At 53.3% G+C, this 21342-nt stretch overlaps 1 protein-coding gene across 5 annotated transcripts in view; it reads right to left on the minus strand.

Annotated features, from left to right (window-relative positions):
- KANSL1 (KAT8 regulatory NSL complex subunit 1) overlaps positions 1-21342 on the minus strand; it is a 91543-nt gene that overhangs the window by 18402 nt on the left and 51799 nt on the right. For all 5 annotated transcript variants that reach the window (XM_032202602.1, XM_032202605.1, XM_032202604.1 and 2 more), the window contains exons 3-5: positions 10742-10883; positions 6250-6354; positions 1143-1258 (exon numbers count right to left, since the gene is read on the minus strand). In XM_032202602.1, the coding sequence (XP_032058493.1) occupies positions 1143-1258; positions 6250-6354; positions 10742-10883 (363 nt within the window). The remainder of the gene's footprint in view (positions 1-1142; positions 1259-6249; positions 6355-10741; positions 10884-21342) is intronic.

The raw sequence follows: 21342 nt of genomic DNA on the forward strand, positions 1-21342 counted from the left end.
CGCCACAAACAGCTTTAATCCTAGAATTCATCCTGCCCCAGAATTACAGTTCAGGGTATCTTAAGCCTAGAGGTCCTAGTGAGTTTAGGTGCTAGAGAGCGCAAGGCAGAGACCTTGCAATTTTCTAGTGAAAATAATAAGCATAGATGTAAACTTGATTCCGATGCGTACTCGGGAACTGTACCTCTAACAACTCTCTGCACCTTTCTGGTGTCACTGCTGTGCTGCTCCTCACCTTTCTGTTTCACACACAAAGGAGTTTCCTGTCCGCGTGCAGTAACCCTACCCTGCCGTGGCATCAATACACCACGCCACGCACGAAATACCAGAGCAGCTCCCCAGCTTTTCATGTGTATTTCACAAGTGTTTCATTTCTAAAAATGCAAAACATGAAAGCCCTGCAGTCTAATGCTCTGTAGTTCAAAGGCTACGGGCATATAAAGGGCCCTGTCGTAGCCTGCAGCGTTTCAGCTGTAGCGATGAGTTGGTCAATCCGTATTTCTGCGCTGGCTCACGCTGCAGCATCCTGCCCAAGGTACTAAGCAAGGGCAAAGGTGCTGGCAGCGCTTCTCTAGCCACTACAGAACTTAGGGTTCAACCCTGAAATCATCCTGTAGCACAGGAGAACTTCTGTCGCTTGTTTGCATTTATGCACTTAAAAGATTTTCTTAACAAAAACAACCTGGAGAAACAAAGGATTTAGAGAATCCCATTCCCAAGGAAATCAATGGGATTTGGGTTCCTCTGCATCTTCAGAAACGCAGGCCAATGGTTTACAGATTTCTGCAAGCTAATTGCAAGCAGGCCTCGAGTATCTTTGAATCACCCTATTTGCAAGTGTATTAAAAATACCCATAAAGGAACAGTTTTGAACATGCTCACTGCACAGTTGCCTGCAGGGCTTGCTCATGTAAACACAGCTCAGTTCAATACCATTTTCAGAAAAACAATGCAGCATAAAACCTCAAGCAAGAGATCTCCTCCAACGCTGTTTCCGAGCACGATCTAGTACCAAACATTTTTTTTTTTCCAAAAAGAAACCATTCATACCATTACCCACCCAATTACTACCAACCAGCACGTTACAGGCTGCTTTGCAATCATAAAAATCAGACTCCATCCGTAACACACGGGCAGCTTACGTGTTAATAACTCCATTGACGGGTCTCGGTGCTCCACAGGGCTTGGCGGGATGGGATTCAGGAGTACTTGAAGCAGAAATCCCCAAGTTCTCCAGTGGCTGGGATCCAGAAACACTCTACAGAAGGATGAGAAAAAAAATGATAAATTAATGTTTAGAAATATTCTTAAGTAGCTACAGCTCTTATTGCTAGTTTCGAGCTGAGGTTTCTGCACTGTAGCTACGGGCTTCTGAGCAGGACTTCAAACCAGGGATTTAGGAGTCAGTGTGAACAGGAGACCAGGGCTGTAAGGACTCAGTGGGGAGCAGCTCTGGCAAGAGGATGGATCCACAACGGCGCTTTCCAGGTGAGAAGCAAAGGCTCCAAATTCCCCTCGGGCGACCGCTATAGAGCATGGAAGACTTGGGCTGAGGTTTTTCAGGAGATTTTAGCATTTTGTGTCGAGGTGCAGAGAAGTTCCTGACCACCTGCACAACTTGCAGGCTGCTTCTCGCGTCGGACGGCGTGCTGCAAGCCACGGAGCTGCAAGATCCTGCCTCAGCATTTTGGGGGAAAACGGGCAGCAAGGAGAGCGGACTCGGACAAGTCAATTTGCATTTTAACTCAATACCTGTGCCAGCACGGTCCAAAGAGCACTCTGCAAGATCTTTTAAATTAAAATGCACCCAGGCTGTGGTTTTGGGGTGTAAGCGGGCCAACTCTTTCAAAGTGCCGGATACACACAAAGCTGGAAACACCTCTGTGGAGAGGAAAGCAAGTACGGGCTAAGCTGAAGACCTCCTCTCCCTCCTGCCTTGGGTGTGAGAAGCAGACAAACCCTCTCAAGCTACAACGAGCTGCAGCTACTGCATGGCTCCAGCACGGAAATATCGAATACAGCAAAGCTTGTGCTGGCCTAAAAGTGGCAAAAGAGGGGGGGCTGTCGCTGTCACCTCCCTGCACACGCTGGCTTTGTGCCTCCTGCCGTAGCATCCCCGCTCTCCATCGGTGCCGGTGAGGCCTGGCACATCCTTGCCCTGCCACGAGGCTCCCCCAAACCCATCCTCGCAGCCCTGTCTTTTACTTTCAGCCACGCTCCTCCTCTTTCCTGGGGTTAACCCCGCTTTCTTCCCTTGTGCAGCACTTCCCAAACTCGCTGCCAATGTCTCCCTAGCTGGGCTTCCCCCTTTGTGCACCCAAGGGTGGTGGTGCATTTCAAGCACTAATAAAAAAGACAAAAGACAAAGGGCTGATTTATCTCTCCGGGTGTCCAGGCAGCCACCCTGCCCATCCCATGCTCCTTCTCAGAGGCATTGGTACCGGCCTCGATTCAATAAACCTTCCCTGCAATCACTCCTCAACCCCTCCAACAACCCCCATCGGGTTACAGCGGCGCTGGGCCACGTGGAGCCCAGCAGAGACCTGGCTCAGCCGGGGCAGAGCCATTTCTGACGAGGCACAGAACTTCTGCCCGCTGCCTATTTGAGGAACTTGGCTGGCTTTTCTGCACTTCTGCTAAAAAAACACACACCACATTTCTCCTGTCCGGGCTGATGGGCTCGTCTGCTATTCGGTTGCCCCAGGCACGGGGCGGACGGGGCTGGGAGCTTTACGCAAGCTGAAGGCTGCACCCCGAGGAGGTGAAGCGAGGAGGTGAAGCGGGGCGAGAGCCGTTCCCCTCGGCTCGCAGAGCCTTGGCCAGCCCGTGCCATCACCCGACACCTCCGCCGGAGGCAGGGCCGGCGCGCGGGAGGGCGGGTGCACATGACTCATGAGCTCTTTTGAAACAGGGCTATTTATTTTCTCCTCCAGGAAGGGCCTTAAAGGAGGAAGCTCTTCTCCAGAGCGGTCTCTGGCTTGGTTATTTGAGATAGGAATACGGGGCGAGCCGCCTCCTGCAGAGGAGCTGCAAAGTGTCAGGGCAAAGTCCCTTTTATCAGTCACACCGCAGGCTCTCCCTATCGCACTGGACATGGGCGTTCCCTAACCGGGCTCTTGCACGACCAGCTCCAAGCACGGAGATCTCCAGCCTTCAGACTCTGTCCCCAGCTATCCCTGGCCGCACCTCCCCGTGCCGCGCGCTTCTGCAGGGCTGGCAGGGCAGCCAGGCTGGGATCTTCGCAGCAGGACCACGGCGATGCTCCACGCTGAGCTTTTCTCCAGGTTCTGGGGCTGGAAGTCCAGGTCCTGGGGATGCCTGGAGCTTTGAGGATGGTCAGATACAGCTTTATGCTGCTGCTGGCTGCACGTGAAACCAGAAGCCTGCAGAGCACCTCTCCCAGCAGCACAGGATCCACTCCATGAGCGTGTGCTGGGAGGGGGGTAGCCATGACCCAGGACCAGAAATGTCCCTCACATTCCCAAAAACACAGGTTCAGACCCTCACCTATTACTAGACACAGCCCCCAGGGCACAGCAAAGTCCTAGCAAGTCATCCATCAGTATCTTCTCTCATGTATTATTAAAATTTCAACTGCGTCCTCTTGCTAGCAAGTCCAGCAATGAACAGGTATCAACGCTGAGTTATTTCTTCAGGGCTTCACGTTATTCCCATCTTCAGGCAAAAATATTTAATGACCCTGGGCTTCCAGTTCTAAAGTGGAAGTTGGCAACGGACCTTTCCAAGCCTGCTCTGTAAAGCCTTTCCCTCACTGCTGCTATGATTAATTCCTCTAGGGATTATCAGCCACGTCCTACAGATCGAGCTGATGCCCAAGGACACACATCCTGGATTCAGGTTGGCCGAAGGAGGTCCCAGGGGTGGATGAGACCCAAAGGTGAAGAGCTGGGCATGAGATGGGAGGTATTCCCTCCCCTAACCCTGCACTGCAGACCTCTTCCGCTCTCCGAGCCTGAACAAAAGAAAAATCGAACTGTAAGCAGCCCGAGGAGTGCCAAAACGATAAGCAGCTCTCCAGCAGAGGCCTGAGCTACCCTTCCAGTGAGTGTCCTCATGCACCAGGAATGGTCTCTGGGCTAATCGCTGGCTCTGAGCAGATCAAGGCTGTGACTCAACACCCCACCCTTATGAGCAAGTCTCATTAGGCACAAACCCTCCTGCAGGAGGGCGTAAAAGCTGGGTGCCTGCAGGCAGCCTTTCTGCTGGCTGACGCCTCCAGCCCCGCTGGAGAAGCGGGCAGCCGGGTGCCACGCACACCCACCAGCAGCCACGTGTGCAGGGGGGAGGAAGAGCCCATTTCGGGAGCAGGCATCCTCCGAGGAGCAAGGACGGCTGCAGAAGTTGCTGCAAGAAGGTGCCAGGCGTTAGCTACTACTGCTTTACTTCGTTGTAACTAAGCCTGCTTCACTCAGATGTTCTGCGCTGCTCTTGGTACCTGTTCCTCGTGTCACTGCTACCTCCAAGATCTGCAGGAGATCAGATCTCCGTAGTGCTACTGCTCCAGCAATAAAAATCCCTGTCTGAAGAGCTTCTGTCCCAGGGAAAGGGATGAGAAAGGGGACAAAGCAGGGACTGAGTGAATGGCAATAGTGAGGTGGCTGAGCACCAGAAGTGCTGCCTGAGCAAGCATTTTCTTTCCTCTGTACTAAATCTGTGGATGTTTTCTATTCTGTACACACAGAGATGTACATCTCTGGACATTTTCTATTCTATCCATATAGAGATGCTTAAGACAACCTGAAAAAGGGCAGCGTGGTGATTTTAAGTATACGGACAATGTCTTGAATCTGTAGGGACAAAGTCAGAAGGGACACAGTGCTTCCATCTACAGATTCCAGGTTGAAAATATACCCGTATCATTGGATAAACATCCTGATTTAGACAGATAAGAAAGAAAATTTTCTTCCTTATCATTGTTAAATTTGATTATTTGTCTCTGTTATCAGCCTATTTACAGGTCAGCTCCCAACCAGCAGCCAATCCAGCAGCGCAGGAGCCTGCTATTTCCGAGGAGAACCGGAGCACGCTGTCCCAGCCTTTGTTTATTATTCCCTGAGTGCTTTTTGGGTTAAAGCGTGGACGGGGGGGGGGGGATGACAGACGGACATCACTGTTCAAAACCAGACGCTGCGTAATGCTTCTGCTTCAATCATGATCTGTGGCGGCCCTGCCATCGCCGCTCTGCAGCCTCCTGTTGCTCTTGCGGCGCGGCTCCGTTTCCATCTGAAGCGCCATCGGTCCTGAGCACAACCTGCTCGCTGCACCAATTACACCGCGGAGTTTTGGGGCTGGGCTAATCTGCTAATTAAAGCCTTAAATTCCAAACACACAGCTGAAAGGCAACGTTAAGCAAGGGGACATTTCATTACAGTCCCTTGTCAGAACCGCTTGCGGTGCGCTGTTAATCAAAAATTTCACAGCATTTCGTGCTATCGCTCACTATCAGAACAACCCCGACAAAGTCTCACCAGCGACAGGAGGAAATAGTTGAAGTACAATTTTACGGTCGCTTTCAGTTAATTTTTTTCTCTCTATCAACCACATTGAATATTGGGCTGCGAAACCTAAGCACTCCCACTGCAGTGAAGTTTTGCTTCTCCCCATCAGGACAGGGAAGCGGCAGCTCTGCAGCCTGGCAGCAGGAGCTGGAGCCAGGCAGGGACCACCCTTCTCCTCGTACTACACCACGACTTCAAAACCCTCCGTTTTAATACGCCGATGCGTCCCGCAGGATCAAAAGTAATCACAGCCAGAGCGAGCGGTACGATCAAGCCTTTACTCTGTGGCCTACATTTCTGCATTAAATAATAAATACCTGGCACTCCACATAGTTTCCAGTGCATCTCCCTGAAATCATTAGTTCCCTTTCTGAGGGGTAAAGCTCCGGCAGATTATTAATAGTCACATCTTCAGAAGCCTTTGCTAATTGTGCTGCTCTCAGTTTGAGGTACTGTTGCTAGAGGGAAAGGATTAGTTAGGATTTTTAAGCTTCATAACATGCTAATGGCATATTGCACAGGTACCCAAGGAACTCTGGGCTAAAAGGTGTTTAAATCGTATCGTTCATTAACCCCAAAATAACCCAGGAGGGGGCAGGACCAACAGCGGGGCCATGGCCACGTGAAGCCCTGCAGGGGCTCCTGCAGAGCCCTGTGGTTTGAGCATCCCTCCCGGCTCCAGGATCACGGAGCACCAGGCCCCCAGCATCACCCTGCTGCTGGCACTCACCAGCCGCTCAGCCCCGGGCTCCAGCTTCCCCTCAGCGCTGACGGCACGGGACGCATCATCTACTGCAGGATCAGGGGGTGCTGCTTCACCGAGAACTATCAGCCCCTGAAAAAGAGGGAAGGGAACACGAATTAACCACGGATCCTTCAGGTTCAGCAGGGAAACCGCACATCCTTCTCCCTCAAATAAAAACCCCATAACCTGAACCCACTGCAAAACGAGGCTTGCATCCCCCCATTTTCCAGACATGATGCCAAACCGAGTCCCCCGCTGGATTTTCCTGACATTGGAGCTGGACTTGGATGGGGAAGGATGGTGGCAGAGGACAGACCACACACGTCCAGCCCTTTGGGAGCAGACACCGAGCTCCCTTTTCATCCTTCCCCTCCTCCTGCACGCTCGCCGGCTGCAGCGCAGAGCAGGAAGCGGCTGCTTTAACAGCACCGAGTGCAGCCGAGCAAACCAGCTCCAGCGGGTGCCAGAAATCTGCAGTCAGACTCCTAACTCTGAGCAGATTTTTTCAAAGAAGTGATATTCACAAAATTCAATAAGGGAAGAACAACACTGATAAACAAGCCCCTGCCGTAGAGCTAGCGGGACCAAGCGCGGTGGCTCAGCGCTGTTTTATCAGCCGTCGCATGCGCTGTCCTGTTGGTGTTTCACTCCAAGCGAAGCTCACTCCAGCGGCAGGACGACTGCTTGCTCACTCCATGGCACAAAGTAAAATAAAATCATTACTTTTATGCCTATTCCCAGCTATACCATACCAAAGCAGGCTAAAATGTGCGAGGGATGACAGCCAGAACCTAAAGGCCATGAATACGGCTGGGATAAGTCATGTCGGAGCAAGTTGGATGGAGAGGTCATTTGGGAACAACTTCAGAGTTTGCTCCGTGTGTCCCAGGGCAGTCAGCCTGAGAGTGGACCTGGACGCATTATCTGGAGAGGAAAGAGCTGCAAGGCATCCCTCAGTCCTCAAAACCAGATTTCACACGTAACAGTGTCACTGACCGAAGCCATGGCACATGGCCACTCAAATCTCTCGTAAGGTTGATCCTACACCTTGACACCATCTTCTGTACAACACGGCTGTGGCTTTCCAGAGAAACAGTGGTAGCTCGTCGTTCAGGGATCACTTATTTAAAAATAGCTCATTCATAAACTAAATACAACTCTACATGGCCTCAGCAATCAGGAAGCAGCCAGCTTCTAGATAAACACGACGACAATTTTCTATAGTTTTCTGAGATCCCAGAAGGCTGTTTAGCAGATGAGAGAGGCTGGAAGCCTAAAATCAATTAAATGCTGCTGTGCTGTTCTTGTATTCCTGGAAAAATCCCTCTCGGAAGCACCCATCATGTTCTGCTGCCGCTTCTCGAACCATCCCCGGGCGTGCTGCAGAGGAGGTCGCTCGTCCCCGCGTGTCCAGTGTAGGAGACAAGGGACACAAAAAGGGGAGGAACCGGGACTAAATGCAAACTTGGCAGCGAGGGAACCGCTTCCCTTTGACGCTCCGGAAAGCGCTCGGGCTGTGTTTGCTCAGAGAGAGAATGAGATGGGGAAGCGTGCGCATCGGGAACAGGAACAGCCAGCGGGGACTTCTGCCTTCAGCTGAAGGCAAGAGGACGAAGCGAGGCGCCCGGTGGCTCAGGATAATCCAGGTGGATGTTGAGAGGCACGTCCCTGTGCTGGGGATCTGGCTGCACTCTCCTGCGCGATGCCTGCGGTGTGCACAGCTCTGCTCCCCATCCAGCCCATCCGCAGGCTGGACGGGCTCTCCGCTTTGAAGATATTTAATCTCCGTTATTTGCACCCGTCTGAATAACAGACAGGAGTCAGAAGGGCAACATCACCCTTTCAACTCCCTTCCAGGCCAGGGAAAGCCACGGTGCTTGGCGAGTTATTCTGAGCTCATGCAACGCTTGCTTTTTACCAGCATCCTCCAAAATAAACAGGAATGATGAACTCCTTCGCGCAGCTCTCGGACGCAGGTTCAGCTGAGGCTGGCAGCTTCTGCCAAGGGACCAGGGGGAAGGAAGGGGCTGAACACAGCAGGAGCCTTTGGAAGAGATGGGGAGTCCCCAGCGGTGTTGCTCATCGTGCTCTGAGCCCAACACCACCGCACCGATGTGTCCTGGCCATCGTATTCCAGCCAAGTCACCGCTACACAAAACTCCTCCAAGAGCCCTTCATCTTCATTTACCTCATCTACGGGGGAAACTCAGGAGAAAAGAGACACAGGAGAGGGAAATTGCTCTCCGTTCCTCCTCCAACAGCGAGCACTTGCCACCCACACGCAGGGAGGTGCGCAGACTCGATGGGGGGAACTGGCATCATCCTGCACCCCCTCTAAAAACAGCCCAAGGAAGCAGAGCAGTGAAAGGAGACAAAAACACCCCGTTACCTTCATGGACATCCAGTCCCTTCAATCAACCGCACGCAGGCTTCAAAACCAACACAAAATCGAAGCCTGACAGCCAGAAACTCAGCAGTTGACGCTGAGCTGTGCACACATGCCTCTGATTTCTTGTTTTCCTCCACATCTTGCCAGGCTCCGACCAAAGCGCTCCCAATGTGCTGAAAACACAATTAGAGCCCAGACGCCGGGCAGCGATGTACCCTCAAAGCCTAAGGTTGTTTTCCCCTGCCCTGTCCTTCCCTTCATTTGCCTTGACAAAGCAACGCGCCCTGCTTGCAAGGGTACGCCAGGATGGACATTTTAACGTACAAGTGCAATAAAACCAGAAAAGGAATAAAAATATAAAGGAATAGTGACTGTGAATGCCTCCAGAGCACCTTAACCTCCTTATGTTTTAGGCCAAAAAAAGCCAGAGTTATGTTATGCTGACCAAAAAAAAGACGGTGTCTCCAAATTCTTTAACTCCTGCCCTTGTACAGTTTGATGTCAAGCCCATTCGAAGTCTCCTGCGCTATGTGTGTTTATTTCCTCGTCTTCTCTGCTTGCTGCAAGTTGATTTAGAAGTCTTTCTCCGAGCTCCTCGTTGACAAAACCCAAACACATTTGCCAAGGCATCCGTGAGCTCCATGACACTGACATGACAGCTGGGTGCAAGTGGTGACCTCCATGAATCCGTCAGAAGGACAGGGGCTGTGACTGCTGCTTTCCTGTGCAGCCACCCTCAGATCCCGAGTATCCCAACTCTTTTGCCACGGTAACTGGCAGGCTTCATCTTGAATTCACCCATCAGGTTACCGCAGTTGAGGAGTTTTTGTTTGAGCAAACGAAAAAAAAGGTGACAAGCTGTTTCCCAAACCCTCAGATGTACGTTTCAACTCTGACACAATGCTGTGATGTTCTCCTTTCAGACCCAGAGACTGCAGCCTTAGATGCAAACACATGGGATGCTTGTAGCCATTATGAGGCCACTTCACGAGTCTGACAAGTTGTCAGAACCTGGGGAAAACACCGCATCTTCTACTTCATGAGATGAGCTTCCCCATCTCCTTCCTTTATTAGCTCATAAATGTTTAGCCATTTTCTATTTGATACTTCAAAACCACCTTGCAAGATCTGCTTTATTAAGGCAGAAGGGATAAGGGTTCCTCTCCTCTCCTCTCCCTGATGTATTTATTCCCTTTCAGCCAGCCGGGCTCCTCCACCTACTCATTTCCAGCCCTCCCTCACCCCATCAGCCTGTTCTTCTGCATAGCTGCATAAAAGACCACAGTCTTCCTCTCCTGCCCGTGCCTCTCTGCCCCTCTGGAAGTCTCCCTCCTGGCCATCCCCATTCCACCGTAAATCTTGGGAAAAAGAGTTCACTGGACACTGAATTCCTGAGGATTTCTAAGTTGATGCAATCCCAAGATCCTTCTTGCACAAACTCCAGACATTCCTCCCTGCAAGGCCTGACATTTAGACGTGCACGCCTGGACAAGTCTCGGTAACGATTCCTTCCTCATCCTTCTCCGCTCTCCCCCGTTCTCCTGCCATCTGAGAGCAAGTCTGAAAAAAAATAAATTCCTTCCACAAAGAAAGGTCAGCACCTACAGTTTTTTCTTTTTTTTTTTTTTTGACTCAATTTTAAGCCTGTGCTCTGTGATAGCATCTGAAGCTAACTTCCTCCAGAGTCCCCTCCCTTCCCCAGCAAGCCTCTGGTGGAGCTGTTCCTTATCCCCGACTTCAGATACTCCCAAAGAGAAAGAAAGGTTAAACAAATCAAATCAAAAAACAAGACTTGAGTGGTGGGCGAGTGCAACACGCGTGCAAAAGCAGTAGTTTTGTTTGGCACCCAAAGACTGGCTTCTAGGTGAGGGATTGCTCTCTTCTCGTTACCGTATTGAAGCAGGGAAAAGAATTGCACTCAGCCCATGCCAAATTGCATCACCATTAGTCAGCGCCGTGCAATGTGCTTTCTGAGATGCAGGGGGGAAAAACTGCATCACGCTCTGCACACACACTCCCCGCTGCAGCGGAAGGGAGAGAGCCATTAGGAGGCAGGGCAAAAACCCCACGTAGCCAAACAGTCCTCACCTTGTTGGCTCTAATCTGCTTGTAAATATCCGTTTGCTGCCGGATTCGGTATTCCAGGTCCGAGACGTGGGCTTGGAGCCAATTCCAGCGACTGACGATGGCTGCACGGTCTGCTGCCCATCTCCACTCTGCCCTTCGTCTCCTGCAAAAACAGACAGGGGAAGGGGGGATGATTTTGAGTGAGATTTTAATTACACAGCCCACGGAAAACCCGGCAGAACTGACAGCCAGATCAAAAGCTCCAAGCTGAATGGCACGACCGATACCATCTAGCCACCACCAATAATTATCGGCCCAACTACAGGCGTGCTGGGAAAGCCATGCCTCTGCAGAGTGATATTAAACCAACTTTTGGTACCCAGTGATTGAAGTTCTGCCTATGCAAGCGTCAAGGTTTTACTCCACGCTTAGCTGAACCAGCAGCTCCAGTCCTACCTGGCTGCATCAGCCGGAGCCACTTCGCCGAGTCTCGAAGAAATAACACCCACCTGCCCGCCCTCCCTCAGCTTATCCCCTTTTCAAAGCACCTCTGGCATCCTTCACAGAATAGGCTCGAACACCAGCACAAACCACACGCCCACAATTAAGGCGCTGTGGCCACTCTCACAACGCATCATCGTTGGGTTTTCAGAGAGCATCTACTGTTTGGAGGCGAGCAGCAGAGCTGACAGCGCCCTGCACAAGCTGCTGCCCTGCACGGAGGTGTTGCAAAGGAAAGGGGGCAACGGCAAACTCGATTTCTGCCTCTGATGGCTCGACCGAGCAAAGAAAGCCAGGAAAAAAGAGCAGAAATTACCAAACGAGCTGCACCCCCTGATCTCACGGCTGCATGGGGGAACCCACATGCTTTGCAACCCTTGGCTGATTTCCCACCTTCTTTATCTCTGCTGCGACCACAAAATACGGTTCAGCAGGAGCATAAATACGCTTTTGCTAGCACGTGGACAACAGCGTCGCATTTTAGAGCCAACTGCTACAAAAACGCCCTGCTCCCTGCCACCGAGCTCCAGGCAGGAATAAACACAAAGAGGTAAGGGACACACAAATCCACGGCTCCGCTCTCCTACGTTAGAAGCTGTAACACCATGGGAATGGATCACAAGGATCCTGATTCCGGTGGGTAAATACTAAAACTACCCAGAAAGAAAGAAAAGCACAACATGATGCAGAAACAAGGCACACAGAAGCGCACGCATGAATCCAGTGTCGCTGCACAACGCCTTTGCCACATCTGGATGTCTGAGAATAAGGAATTAGTGACAAAATAATTCCCTCTTCCCCCCATCCCTTCCTCCTACAGCATTTTTGGCACCGAGCACCTTGTTTAGGCTGGAGCACAGCCACCCCACCGCCCTCCCGCCAGGCAGAGGAGCCCCAGCGAGGTCCAGGTTTTTCTTCCCCAACTACCCCAAGTCCCCTGCTGCTGAGATTGACCCGGCTGGAAGCTGAAACCAGCCACGAGAGCGAAAGCAATACGTGGTACACGAGATTTATTACCGAAGCACTGCAGAGACTGCGCGCCACAGCAATAAGCAAGTTCTTAGAAAAATCTGCACCTCTGACGCATCTGCCCTCGTTCAGGCCTCCTGCTGCCAAACGTGGCCCTAAGAAAAGCACCGGGGTGACTACGGGTTTCACATCAGCTAAGCAAAATACCCTGAAACTAAGGAGTTGGCTCCTTCGACCTGCAAGCGAAACCCACAAATTCAGAGCGAGACGCGTTCTGCATGCTCGTGCCGGGCTGGTGGAGCATGCGGGGGGCTCAGCGGTTGCTGGCATCACCCCATCACGGAGCTCGAATCCAGATCTCCATCCCAGCCAGGCTTTATTCTGTTCCACGAGGGATAACACCGCAGGAAAGGAGTGGCCGGGCACCAGACCTTCTCCCTCCTCCTGCCGGGAGCTTTCTCTGAGCATCGCTGGGAAGGCAGCGCTGCTCCGACTCTGTCACCCACAAGACCGATGGCATTTTTGGAGCATCGATTCCCACAAGGCTTTCCAGAGCACGTTACTTCTCCACCAGCGATGTTTCAGTGAAGTTCTACCACACTCTCATTTCAGAAGCAGAGGACAGTTTCAGTGGAGAAGAGCGCTTTTTTTTTTTACAAAAGGCACCCTCAGCATCTGCAGGTAATCCCGACTTTGGGAACATCCCCAGAGTTTGGGATTCTAAGCCAGATCTCTGCAGGACTGTGCTGGCTTGCTGGGGATCCACCTTGGGAATATTTTTTAAAAAATCAGGTAGAAGAAAGGTCGAAAGCTGCTGAGAGCACCTCAGAACTGCTTCCTCCTCTGGCTTTCCTCTGCAAGGCCATAAAGCACCTGTACAATGCTCCAAAGCCCCCGTGCCTGCTGGAACAACGTTGTCCTGCCCCGTGAAGCCTCACTCTTATTTCCATTACACAGAAATCAAGATTAAGGGTAAAAAAAAACACCCAACGCCCATTTCGATTCCGAGGCAGCACGGCGGTGTGAGCGGCGGCACAGCCATTCCTTGTTTCACCTTAAAATCAGGGCACATCCTGCCCCGGAAAAACCCACTGGATTTAAACCCAAAATAAACCGAGAAAGCGAAACGCGGGAACGTCTGCTTCATCCTCTGCCCCCCCGCAGCACAGGGGGAGGAGGGGAGGACAGGCAGCGATGGCTCAGCCACACTTTCCAAAACAGCGCCGGGCGCAGCGCGCTCCCGCTATATTTAGAGCCGAGGCTTTTCAGAGCCGGCTCCATTCCCCCCCTCTGCTGCAGTGTAGAGCTTTTCCTCCCGTAGATCAGCTTTTGGACACTCGGTGCGGAGCTTCTTTAGTTTTAATCTCTACACGAACACCTTGCAAAGCAGTATTTTCACTAGAAAGTGGCAACCGAGCACAAAACAGCACTGGAAGAAGTCATGGACACCCCCAACCTCAGGCGGACACCCAGCTGCTGGGGGCAGGGACACCCACTTCCTTTCTTTCTAAACATCAGGGGCTTGGAAATGATGATTAGCAGACCGGTTCGCTCCACCTGCCCCAAAATGGGGCTGATTGAAGCTGGAAATGAAGGGTGGGGAGAGGCAGATGGCTGTGACCGTGCCGCATGGCTCGTCCCACGGGCAGACGGTGCCGGTGAAGGTGGCACGGGCAGCGCCGTGAGCAGCTCCTGCATCCACCCTCCAGGACAAACTCCTCCTCGTGCTGCTGCACGGGCACCGCTTTGGGCAAGAGCACACACAAAGCAGGCTGTGGAGGACAACACAGGACAGCCGTGCAGCCTCTCCAGCTCAGGACACGGCCACAGGACAGAAAAATGATTTAGGGGCTCGACTCTTTAAAAATAAATGTACTCCCAGGTAGGCTCGATCCCCTGGTGGAGGCGGTGACGTGTGCGGGGCTGCAGGCGTCGGGCGGCGCGCACGCAGCTGGCGTGGCACTCAGCTTGAGCGACAAGGACAGCGCGCGGTGAGCCCGAGCAGATGGCGCCGCCGGTAAATCGCGCACCGAGCTGGCAGCCGGGAGCTGACACGGGCCCGGGTGGTGCAGGAAGAGGTGGAGGAGGAGGAAAAACAGAGGAGGAGGAGGAGAAGTGGTGGAGAAGGAGGAGCAGAGGAGGAGGAGGAAGAATGGCAGAGGATGAGGAAGAGCGGTGGAGGAGGAGGAAGAGCAGCAGAGCCAAGCTAGAGAAATGCTCAGCAATGCAACGCCGTGCCCATGGGAGGCTGGGGGCCTTCACCCATGGAAAAAGGCCTCCAGTCCTGGGGTAATATCGAGTTAAAGCCTTGACGAGGTGGCAGCAGCCCCCTCCTGGCTGGCACCGTGCTGGTGGATGTGCAGGGATGGGCACAGCCTCTGCCTTCCCTGCAGAAACATGTTGGAAAGCTGCAGGAAGCAACTTCATCAACGTGCCGAGTCCTCAGGTTGCTCTGATTAAAGCACGGGGAGCAGCTGAGAGATGGAGGGAGGCAAACATTTCATCAAAAAAAAACAACACAGCAGTTAAACATGACTGAAGAAAGGCAGGGGGGAAAAAAATCCCCTGTTACATCAGCGCAAGTCCTTGGGACAGGCTCCAGTCCTTCCCCAGGCACACGACAGGCAGCTGTGGGTTCGATTCAGTGTCCTGAACAGCAAAAGAAAAGCTCCCGAAAGCAAACACCCCCCCAACACCCCTGGGGCAGGTGCTGCTGCCCTGTGTTAGGGTCCCCAGACGCAGACCATGGTGCTCATGGCCGGCCCCGCTCGCTGCCGCCCGGGGTTTTGGGCATTTCAGCCCGGGGCGTGCGCCCTGCTCTGTTTGGTTTTAAAACAGGCAGGATAAATACAGCCCTGCCAACAAACACAGCCCACACCTAGGTCAAGGCGCTGCCGTCGGTACGACCTGTGCTAGGTTCAGTTGTCTCAGCAGCTGCGGTGCCGTAAGAGCCGGACGAGCCCCGTGGAGATAAGCGCCGCGGAGCGCAGCCTCTGCAGGGCTAAAACCAAGTGAAGCCACACAAACCGAGCTGCAGCCGTGCACGAGGCAGTTCTGGGTGAATTGGCACAGGGATCTCCCCGACAGAAGGCACACCCATGCCCTCTTTCCCCAAGCAGGAGGCTTTGCCCACTGCCTAAGAGGAAATTAAAGCCCCGTGAGAGCTCCCTGGTTCCCCACAGGTCTATTGAACCGTGTTTGCTCGGCTCCTCCTAGACCCAGGAGAAGCTGTGCTGCTCCCAGCCCCCAGCCGTCCACCAGTCCGGCTCTCCTTCGGACGGACCCACGCTGCCAAATGCCACTGGAGTGTAGGGAGAAAGCCCTGCAAAGCTCAGGAATTGGGGATGAGCAGAATTTTCTTCACCAGGAGATGCCCTGCGAAAGGCCCGGCTGCGAAGTGACCTGAGCAGAGCCGCCAGCTGCTGCTAAACCGTCCTGGTAATGACACAAAAAAATGAAGTGAAAGGATTTGGGATGGAAAAGTTTCCTTCACTTCGAGCCTAGATCATCCCAGGGCATTGTGAGGAGCAACAGGTAACGATGGAAGCAAGAAGACACCACCAGGAGGGAGAAATGGGACCTGTGGAAACGCTGAAAAACCCTTTACACAGCCCGGGGGGGTGAACCAGCCCCGGTGGGATTGAGGGCAGACTGGGGAGAGCTTTCTGCCAGCAGGGACCAGGCCTGTGCTGTGGGCATGTGGTGGGTTGGGTCAGGTTGTGCCGTGCCATGCTGTGCCGTGCCGTGCCGGCCTCCCCCTGCAGCTCCCCGTGCGGCTGCTCCCCTCCTCCACTTCCCCTGGCAACCCCCCAGTGGTTTTCTGTCCCGAGCTGCAGTTATTCCCAAAGTGGAGGCCACGCTGTATTTGCTCTCCCCCTTCCCACGCAGCTTTTGGTGGAAAAAAATCGCCCAAGATGAGGCCGAGGGCAGAGCCCCGGAGTCCGAGGCCTTCTCCCCACACCGGCGCAGCCTCTTCCTCCTCCTCCTCCTCCTCCTTTTCCTAGCACACAGTGGCAGAGGTGTGAGCTGCTTTCACAAACGCTCGTAGGACGAGCATTTCCTGAGTGAGACGGTGCAATATCTGCCCACCGATGAGGCCTCGGTGCCAGGAATCGAGACCTTTGTGAGACATTTGCCAGACCCACGCTGGGGGCCCCGCTCTGCCTGCCCTGAAGGTGCCCTGGCACGGCCCTTGCCCACATCCCGCTGCCAAAATGCTCCAAGGAGCTCTCGGTGCCTCCCCGAGCACCAGCAGCTGATGCAATTCCCTGCTCCTAACCGAGGCCGGGCCCTGCTGCCAGCCACGACGACGGCACGGAGGCAGGGCACGCACCAGGACCACGCTCCTATTTCCACCTGGGCTCGTCGGCGAGGCCAAACCCTGCCAGCAGACCACAAAAAACAGCTTCAGCTATGGCAGCTGAAGACACTCAGCTGTCAGCTCTGTTAAAGGGCAAATTATCCACGTTAATCCCGCGTGCTTTCCCTGCGTTACCTGCCACAAGGCAGCAGCCCCGGGGCAGGACTCGGCCTCGTGTCCGTCCTGGTGCAACGTCAGCTCCAGAAACCTCGTGGTTCCATCAGCTCCTTGCTTCACAGCATCGCAATCTGGTTAAGAACAGTATTTTATCATCCGCTTTTTTTTCCTTTTTTTGAGAGGCTCAGCTGCCAGTACTGACTGGAAGTAAAAAATATGGGGACATTTGTGGTAGGGCTCTGTGCTGCGGACACCGTTACTGGCATCAAACAACAGGGCAAGGCCAGGCAAAAAGGCCAGCGCTCTGCTCACGGACACTGCAGCCAGCAGCCATCCAAGCACCGTCCTCCAAGCACTGTAAACAACTTCTTCACGTGCTCTGCTGCTCTTTATTTGTGCCTCACTGAAGGGAAGAGATTCACACCCAACTCAGGAGCTGTTTTCTAGCTTGTTCCCGTCCCCATATACTCCCCACGTCCACTCCATCCCCCTAACAGACCACCAGGCTTTTACACCTTCCTAGACTGACACGAAATGAGGTCTACGGGTGGAGCAAGGGATAAGAGGAGGAAAAGAAACCACCCCAGCGATCCCAACAACCTCCTGAGCCCACCCCAACGTCTCTGCCCTCGAAGGAGCCAAAGCGCCCCATTTGTTCAGCCCAGCGCCCGCCCCCACCCCGCGGACAGCGGGCTTGTGAAGGGCTCCTCTGTTCACAGCTAAATCTAGCTCAACCCTCGGCCCGCTTCATTCAGCCCCGGACTCTGAAAAACCCAAGAGGCTGGGAGCAAAGAGTTATAAAATTCCACTGGTCCTCCTCCCAAAAAAACCCACTGCTCGGAGGACGTTGGCGAGCGCAAATCCTACGGCATTTTGCGCAGGGATGCCAGGCTGCTGCCCCAGGGAGAGGGCAGCCCTGGGTGGCCGCCAGCATCCCGAGGCCGTGCGTTATTTGCATTTGAGCACAGCCGCTCCCAGCGCCTCGCTTTCTGGTGCCGAGGAACCGTGCGAAGCGCCCCAGCGGCCACAGCATGCGAGGCTTGGTCTGCAGGGCAACCAGCGCTCCGGGCAGGATATGAAAGGTTTGGTTTGGCATCTCCGGTCCGGTTCTATGAAAAAGAGGAGGGAAAAAAAAAAAAACAAACTGGCCCAGGCCATGCATTAAAGGATGCCTGAACTCCTGCATAGGAGTTACAGCGGGACAAGCACAGCAGAATCTGGATTTCAACACCCCGCTTGAGGTCTCCGGCAGCACCGGGCTGGAGCTGGTGCCCCGTGCTGGAGTTGCAAGCCCAAGCCTTGCCCCGGGCCACTCTCTCCTGGCACTTTGTCTCCCCCAGATCCCTCCCTAGCAGAAGGGTGCAGCCCGCGGATCTCAGAAAACCCTCGGACGGCACAAAACTCAATCCACCGCCAGCTCTGCAGAGGGGAGAACAAAGGAGGGAAATTAAAAATACCAGAGTGAAGCAGCTGCCGGGGGGGGGAGGACAACCCTCCCAGCCCTTCCTGCTGCCTGCTAGCAGGTTTTACTGAGATTCAGGACAATTTTAACTGCTTTAGAAGCCGTGGAGCAGAAATACGCTCAAATCCACTCTTCAGGAGTTAAGTTTTCCCTAACATAAAAAGTCACGGGATTATTTATCTTGCCGAACATCGTAACCGTCTGCATTCCTCAGTATCACGCTTACCTTAACAAGTTTTATACCTCTGAAGTGCAAACGGCTTCAAAAAAAAGAAGCAAAAAAAGCACCTATTGAACTATCCTTCCCTTAAAAGTAAGGTTTGGAGAACAGAGCACGCCGTGTAGGAGCCATCCCAGCGAGCGGGCAGGGAATGAGCCAGCAAATTCGATGGAGATGCACGCACACGGAACAAACACCGCACTCAGTTTCTCTCCAAGAACCTGAAAATCATCACTTTTTTACCTCCTGGTCAGAGCAATGCTGCTGGCTGGTGAGATTTTCATTTCAGCTCACACACACCTGTGCCGCAGGAAACGCAGTGAACACCTGAAGCCATCACAGCCCAAGGACACTGCTGCTCCTGGCATCGCGGGGACATCACCTCGTGTGCTGCTGCTCGTCCCAGCCTCGCGTGGAGCCCACAGCATCCCAGATCCGAGGCCAGCACGGTGACAGGGCGCAGGGTTGGTGGTGCCAAATTGCTGCCACGTCTGTGTGAGCCCCTCTCTTGGCCCCATGAACAATCCCGACGGGAAGCACGAACCCAGCGGGGAGCACACGGAGGTTTTTGCTGAAGCCTGGGTGCCTCCAAAGGGCAGAGCGCATCCCTCAGCAGGGCTTGGTGTGAAGAGCTGGAAGGATGCAATAAACTCTTCTGTTTGGGTGGTGGCCCTAATTTTAGGGTCGCTAAAGCCACGCTGGCAGAAGGATCTGTGGGATTCCAGATGCCAGCTCCCGAGGTGGGTCCGTGCGTGGTGTCAACACATTTTGGTGACACCACAGCAGCTCCATCGTGCCCAGCTCGCCTACAGCCGAGCCAACAGGAACCAAACCACGGCCGGGCACTGGTGGGTAAGAGAATGGACCGGGTCCCAAGGCAAGAAATATTACAACAGCCCTGTCCCCCCCATGCCATCCCTGCAGCGTGACCAGCACACGACGGGGTGCCCCAAGGAGGACACCTCCCAAACACAGACACAGGAGCCTGGTGCCGGTGCTCCTCTTAGCACCCCTACCTCGTCCCTTCCCAAAGATCACCGCAGAGAGCATCTTCCCAAAGTCCTTGACCCCCCAAACCACTGCACACACAGGTGTGACCCCAACAAGCTCCTTCTGGTTCCTCTAAAGCTCCTTCTGCTCCATCACCCCGCAGCTTGCTCAACTTCTTCAGCTGCCTCAAGCTGTCACCTGCTTAAAATTAGAAATAATGCCCTAATGCTCAGTTAAGAAAATCCCAGTAAGGCCCCTAATCATAAAGGGCTCTGACGTAGCATATTGGGTAAACTATAAAAAGATTTCAACAAAACAACCTTCATGATTTTATTTTCCGTCGGGTTCACGACCGAGGCACCAGTTTGGCAGCGCGCCGATCAGCAGGGAAACAGCACGGCCCAGCAGAAGGCTCTGCTTAGACTCAGAAGCGGAGTTCAGATTTTTTTTTGCTCTGTCTCAGTCTCCCAAATGCTTGAAGATCTTTGCTGGAATTCCTCACGCCGGTTGCCAGGGCTGGGTTTGAACTTCGGCGATATTTCCAATCCGAGCGCCCCAGATCTTTACGCTCTGACATTTATGTAATGCCCCAAGCATTTGTTCAGCTGACTGTCTGAAAAACATCCACTGCAAGCTTTAGCTGCTCTTCAGCCCTTAGTAGCAACAATTGTTCTGTGACAATAGCCTCAAATTCCCAGTTTATTCGTCTAGGCCAATGCAAGGACTTGGGCTCCTGGCTGGAAGCTGCTTCGGCTCCTTATCGCTACGGGGCAAGACGAGGGGGGGAGAAGGGGAAGGTGGTAGGGGACGGGGGGGGGCAGCCAGAAAAGCGTGGACGTGAAGAGCTGGCTGGGCTCACCAGCAAAAACCGCCTCTCCAGCTGCACAGCAGAGCAGCCAGCTGGAAAATACCACGTTTATAGGAGAATTTATTGGAGCGCTTTTCCAATGTAGCTCTCCCCACGCTCACGGGCAGCTCCGCAGGCACAGCGGCCAGCAGAACAGAACAGGCAGCCCAGAATTTGCCTGATCATCCTCGCAGCAGAAAACGCAAGGCAGTTCGTTACCCCCGGCGGCTAAAGCCAGGAACGAGGAGGTAAGAACAGACCACGCGTGGCAGTTTGGGTTGGTTTCTTTTTTTAATAACTGGAGAAGTTTCCTCCGACTGCAGCGCGCTGCGAAGTTCATCGGTAATTTTCCCCTTTAGCTCTAATTAATACGCCGTTCCCAGTCATACCGACTAAGCACCACGATGCATAAATACCTAACGTAACAGGATGAGCAAGCTCCCAACGTGCTTCTTCCAGGAACGTGTGCTCCGTTTTGGTAAGCGTGGCCCTTTATCAGCGCTCTTTTTGCTTACAGCAGCTTCCCAGCAGGTCTGGGTCGCACAGGAAAGCACAATCGTTACCTTTTTAGACCCATATTTTAGTTATATTTCTTCCGTTAGAAAGCAGAGTGACAAAAGCTCTGTCCTCAAGCAAATCTGGCTCTTGTTTTTCCTCCTTCAGGCTCAGAGTGGGGTTTCACTCCGAGATTCCCAACCTGCTTTTTCGGAGGGACCGGCAGCTCCTGCTCCTGGAGCAGAGGATACAGCAAGGGATACCAGAAGCACTTTTACCACCTTTGCTGATGTATCAAGAGCACAACCAGCAACAAGTGCAAAAATTCAAGAGAACGGTTAGGTTGCTTTCAAGTAAGAGGTCCTGAACTGCTCGGCCACCTGCAAGGATTGCAGTTCCAGCCTAAAACTGCTCGCTGCCAAGGAGCAGCAGCGCAGCACGCGCAGGCAGACGGACCAGCAAAGAGCACAAGCCGAGCATCCCCAACACATCCCCGGACAAAACCGGTGAAGAAATGAAAGCTGCACAGGATGGATCTGACTTTTCAGACCGCTGTCAGCTAAACTTCCTATAAATTAACGCAGTTACAACTCCGAAGAGAAGGAAGGGGGTGCTCAGCGCCTGAAATTCTCCGAATGAGAGTAAGCGCACAACAGAGAGG

This window comes from Aythya fuligula, chromosome 24 (assembly GCF_009819795.1).
Source record: "Aythya fuligula isolate bAytFul2 chromosome 24, bAytFul2.pri, whole genome shotgun sequence".
Lineage (NCBI taxonomy): Eukaryota > Metazoa > Chordata > Aves > Anseriformes > Anatidae > Aythya > Aythya fuligula.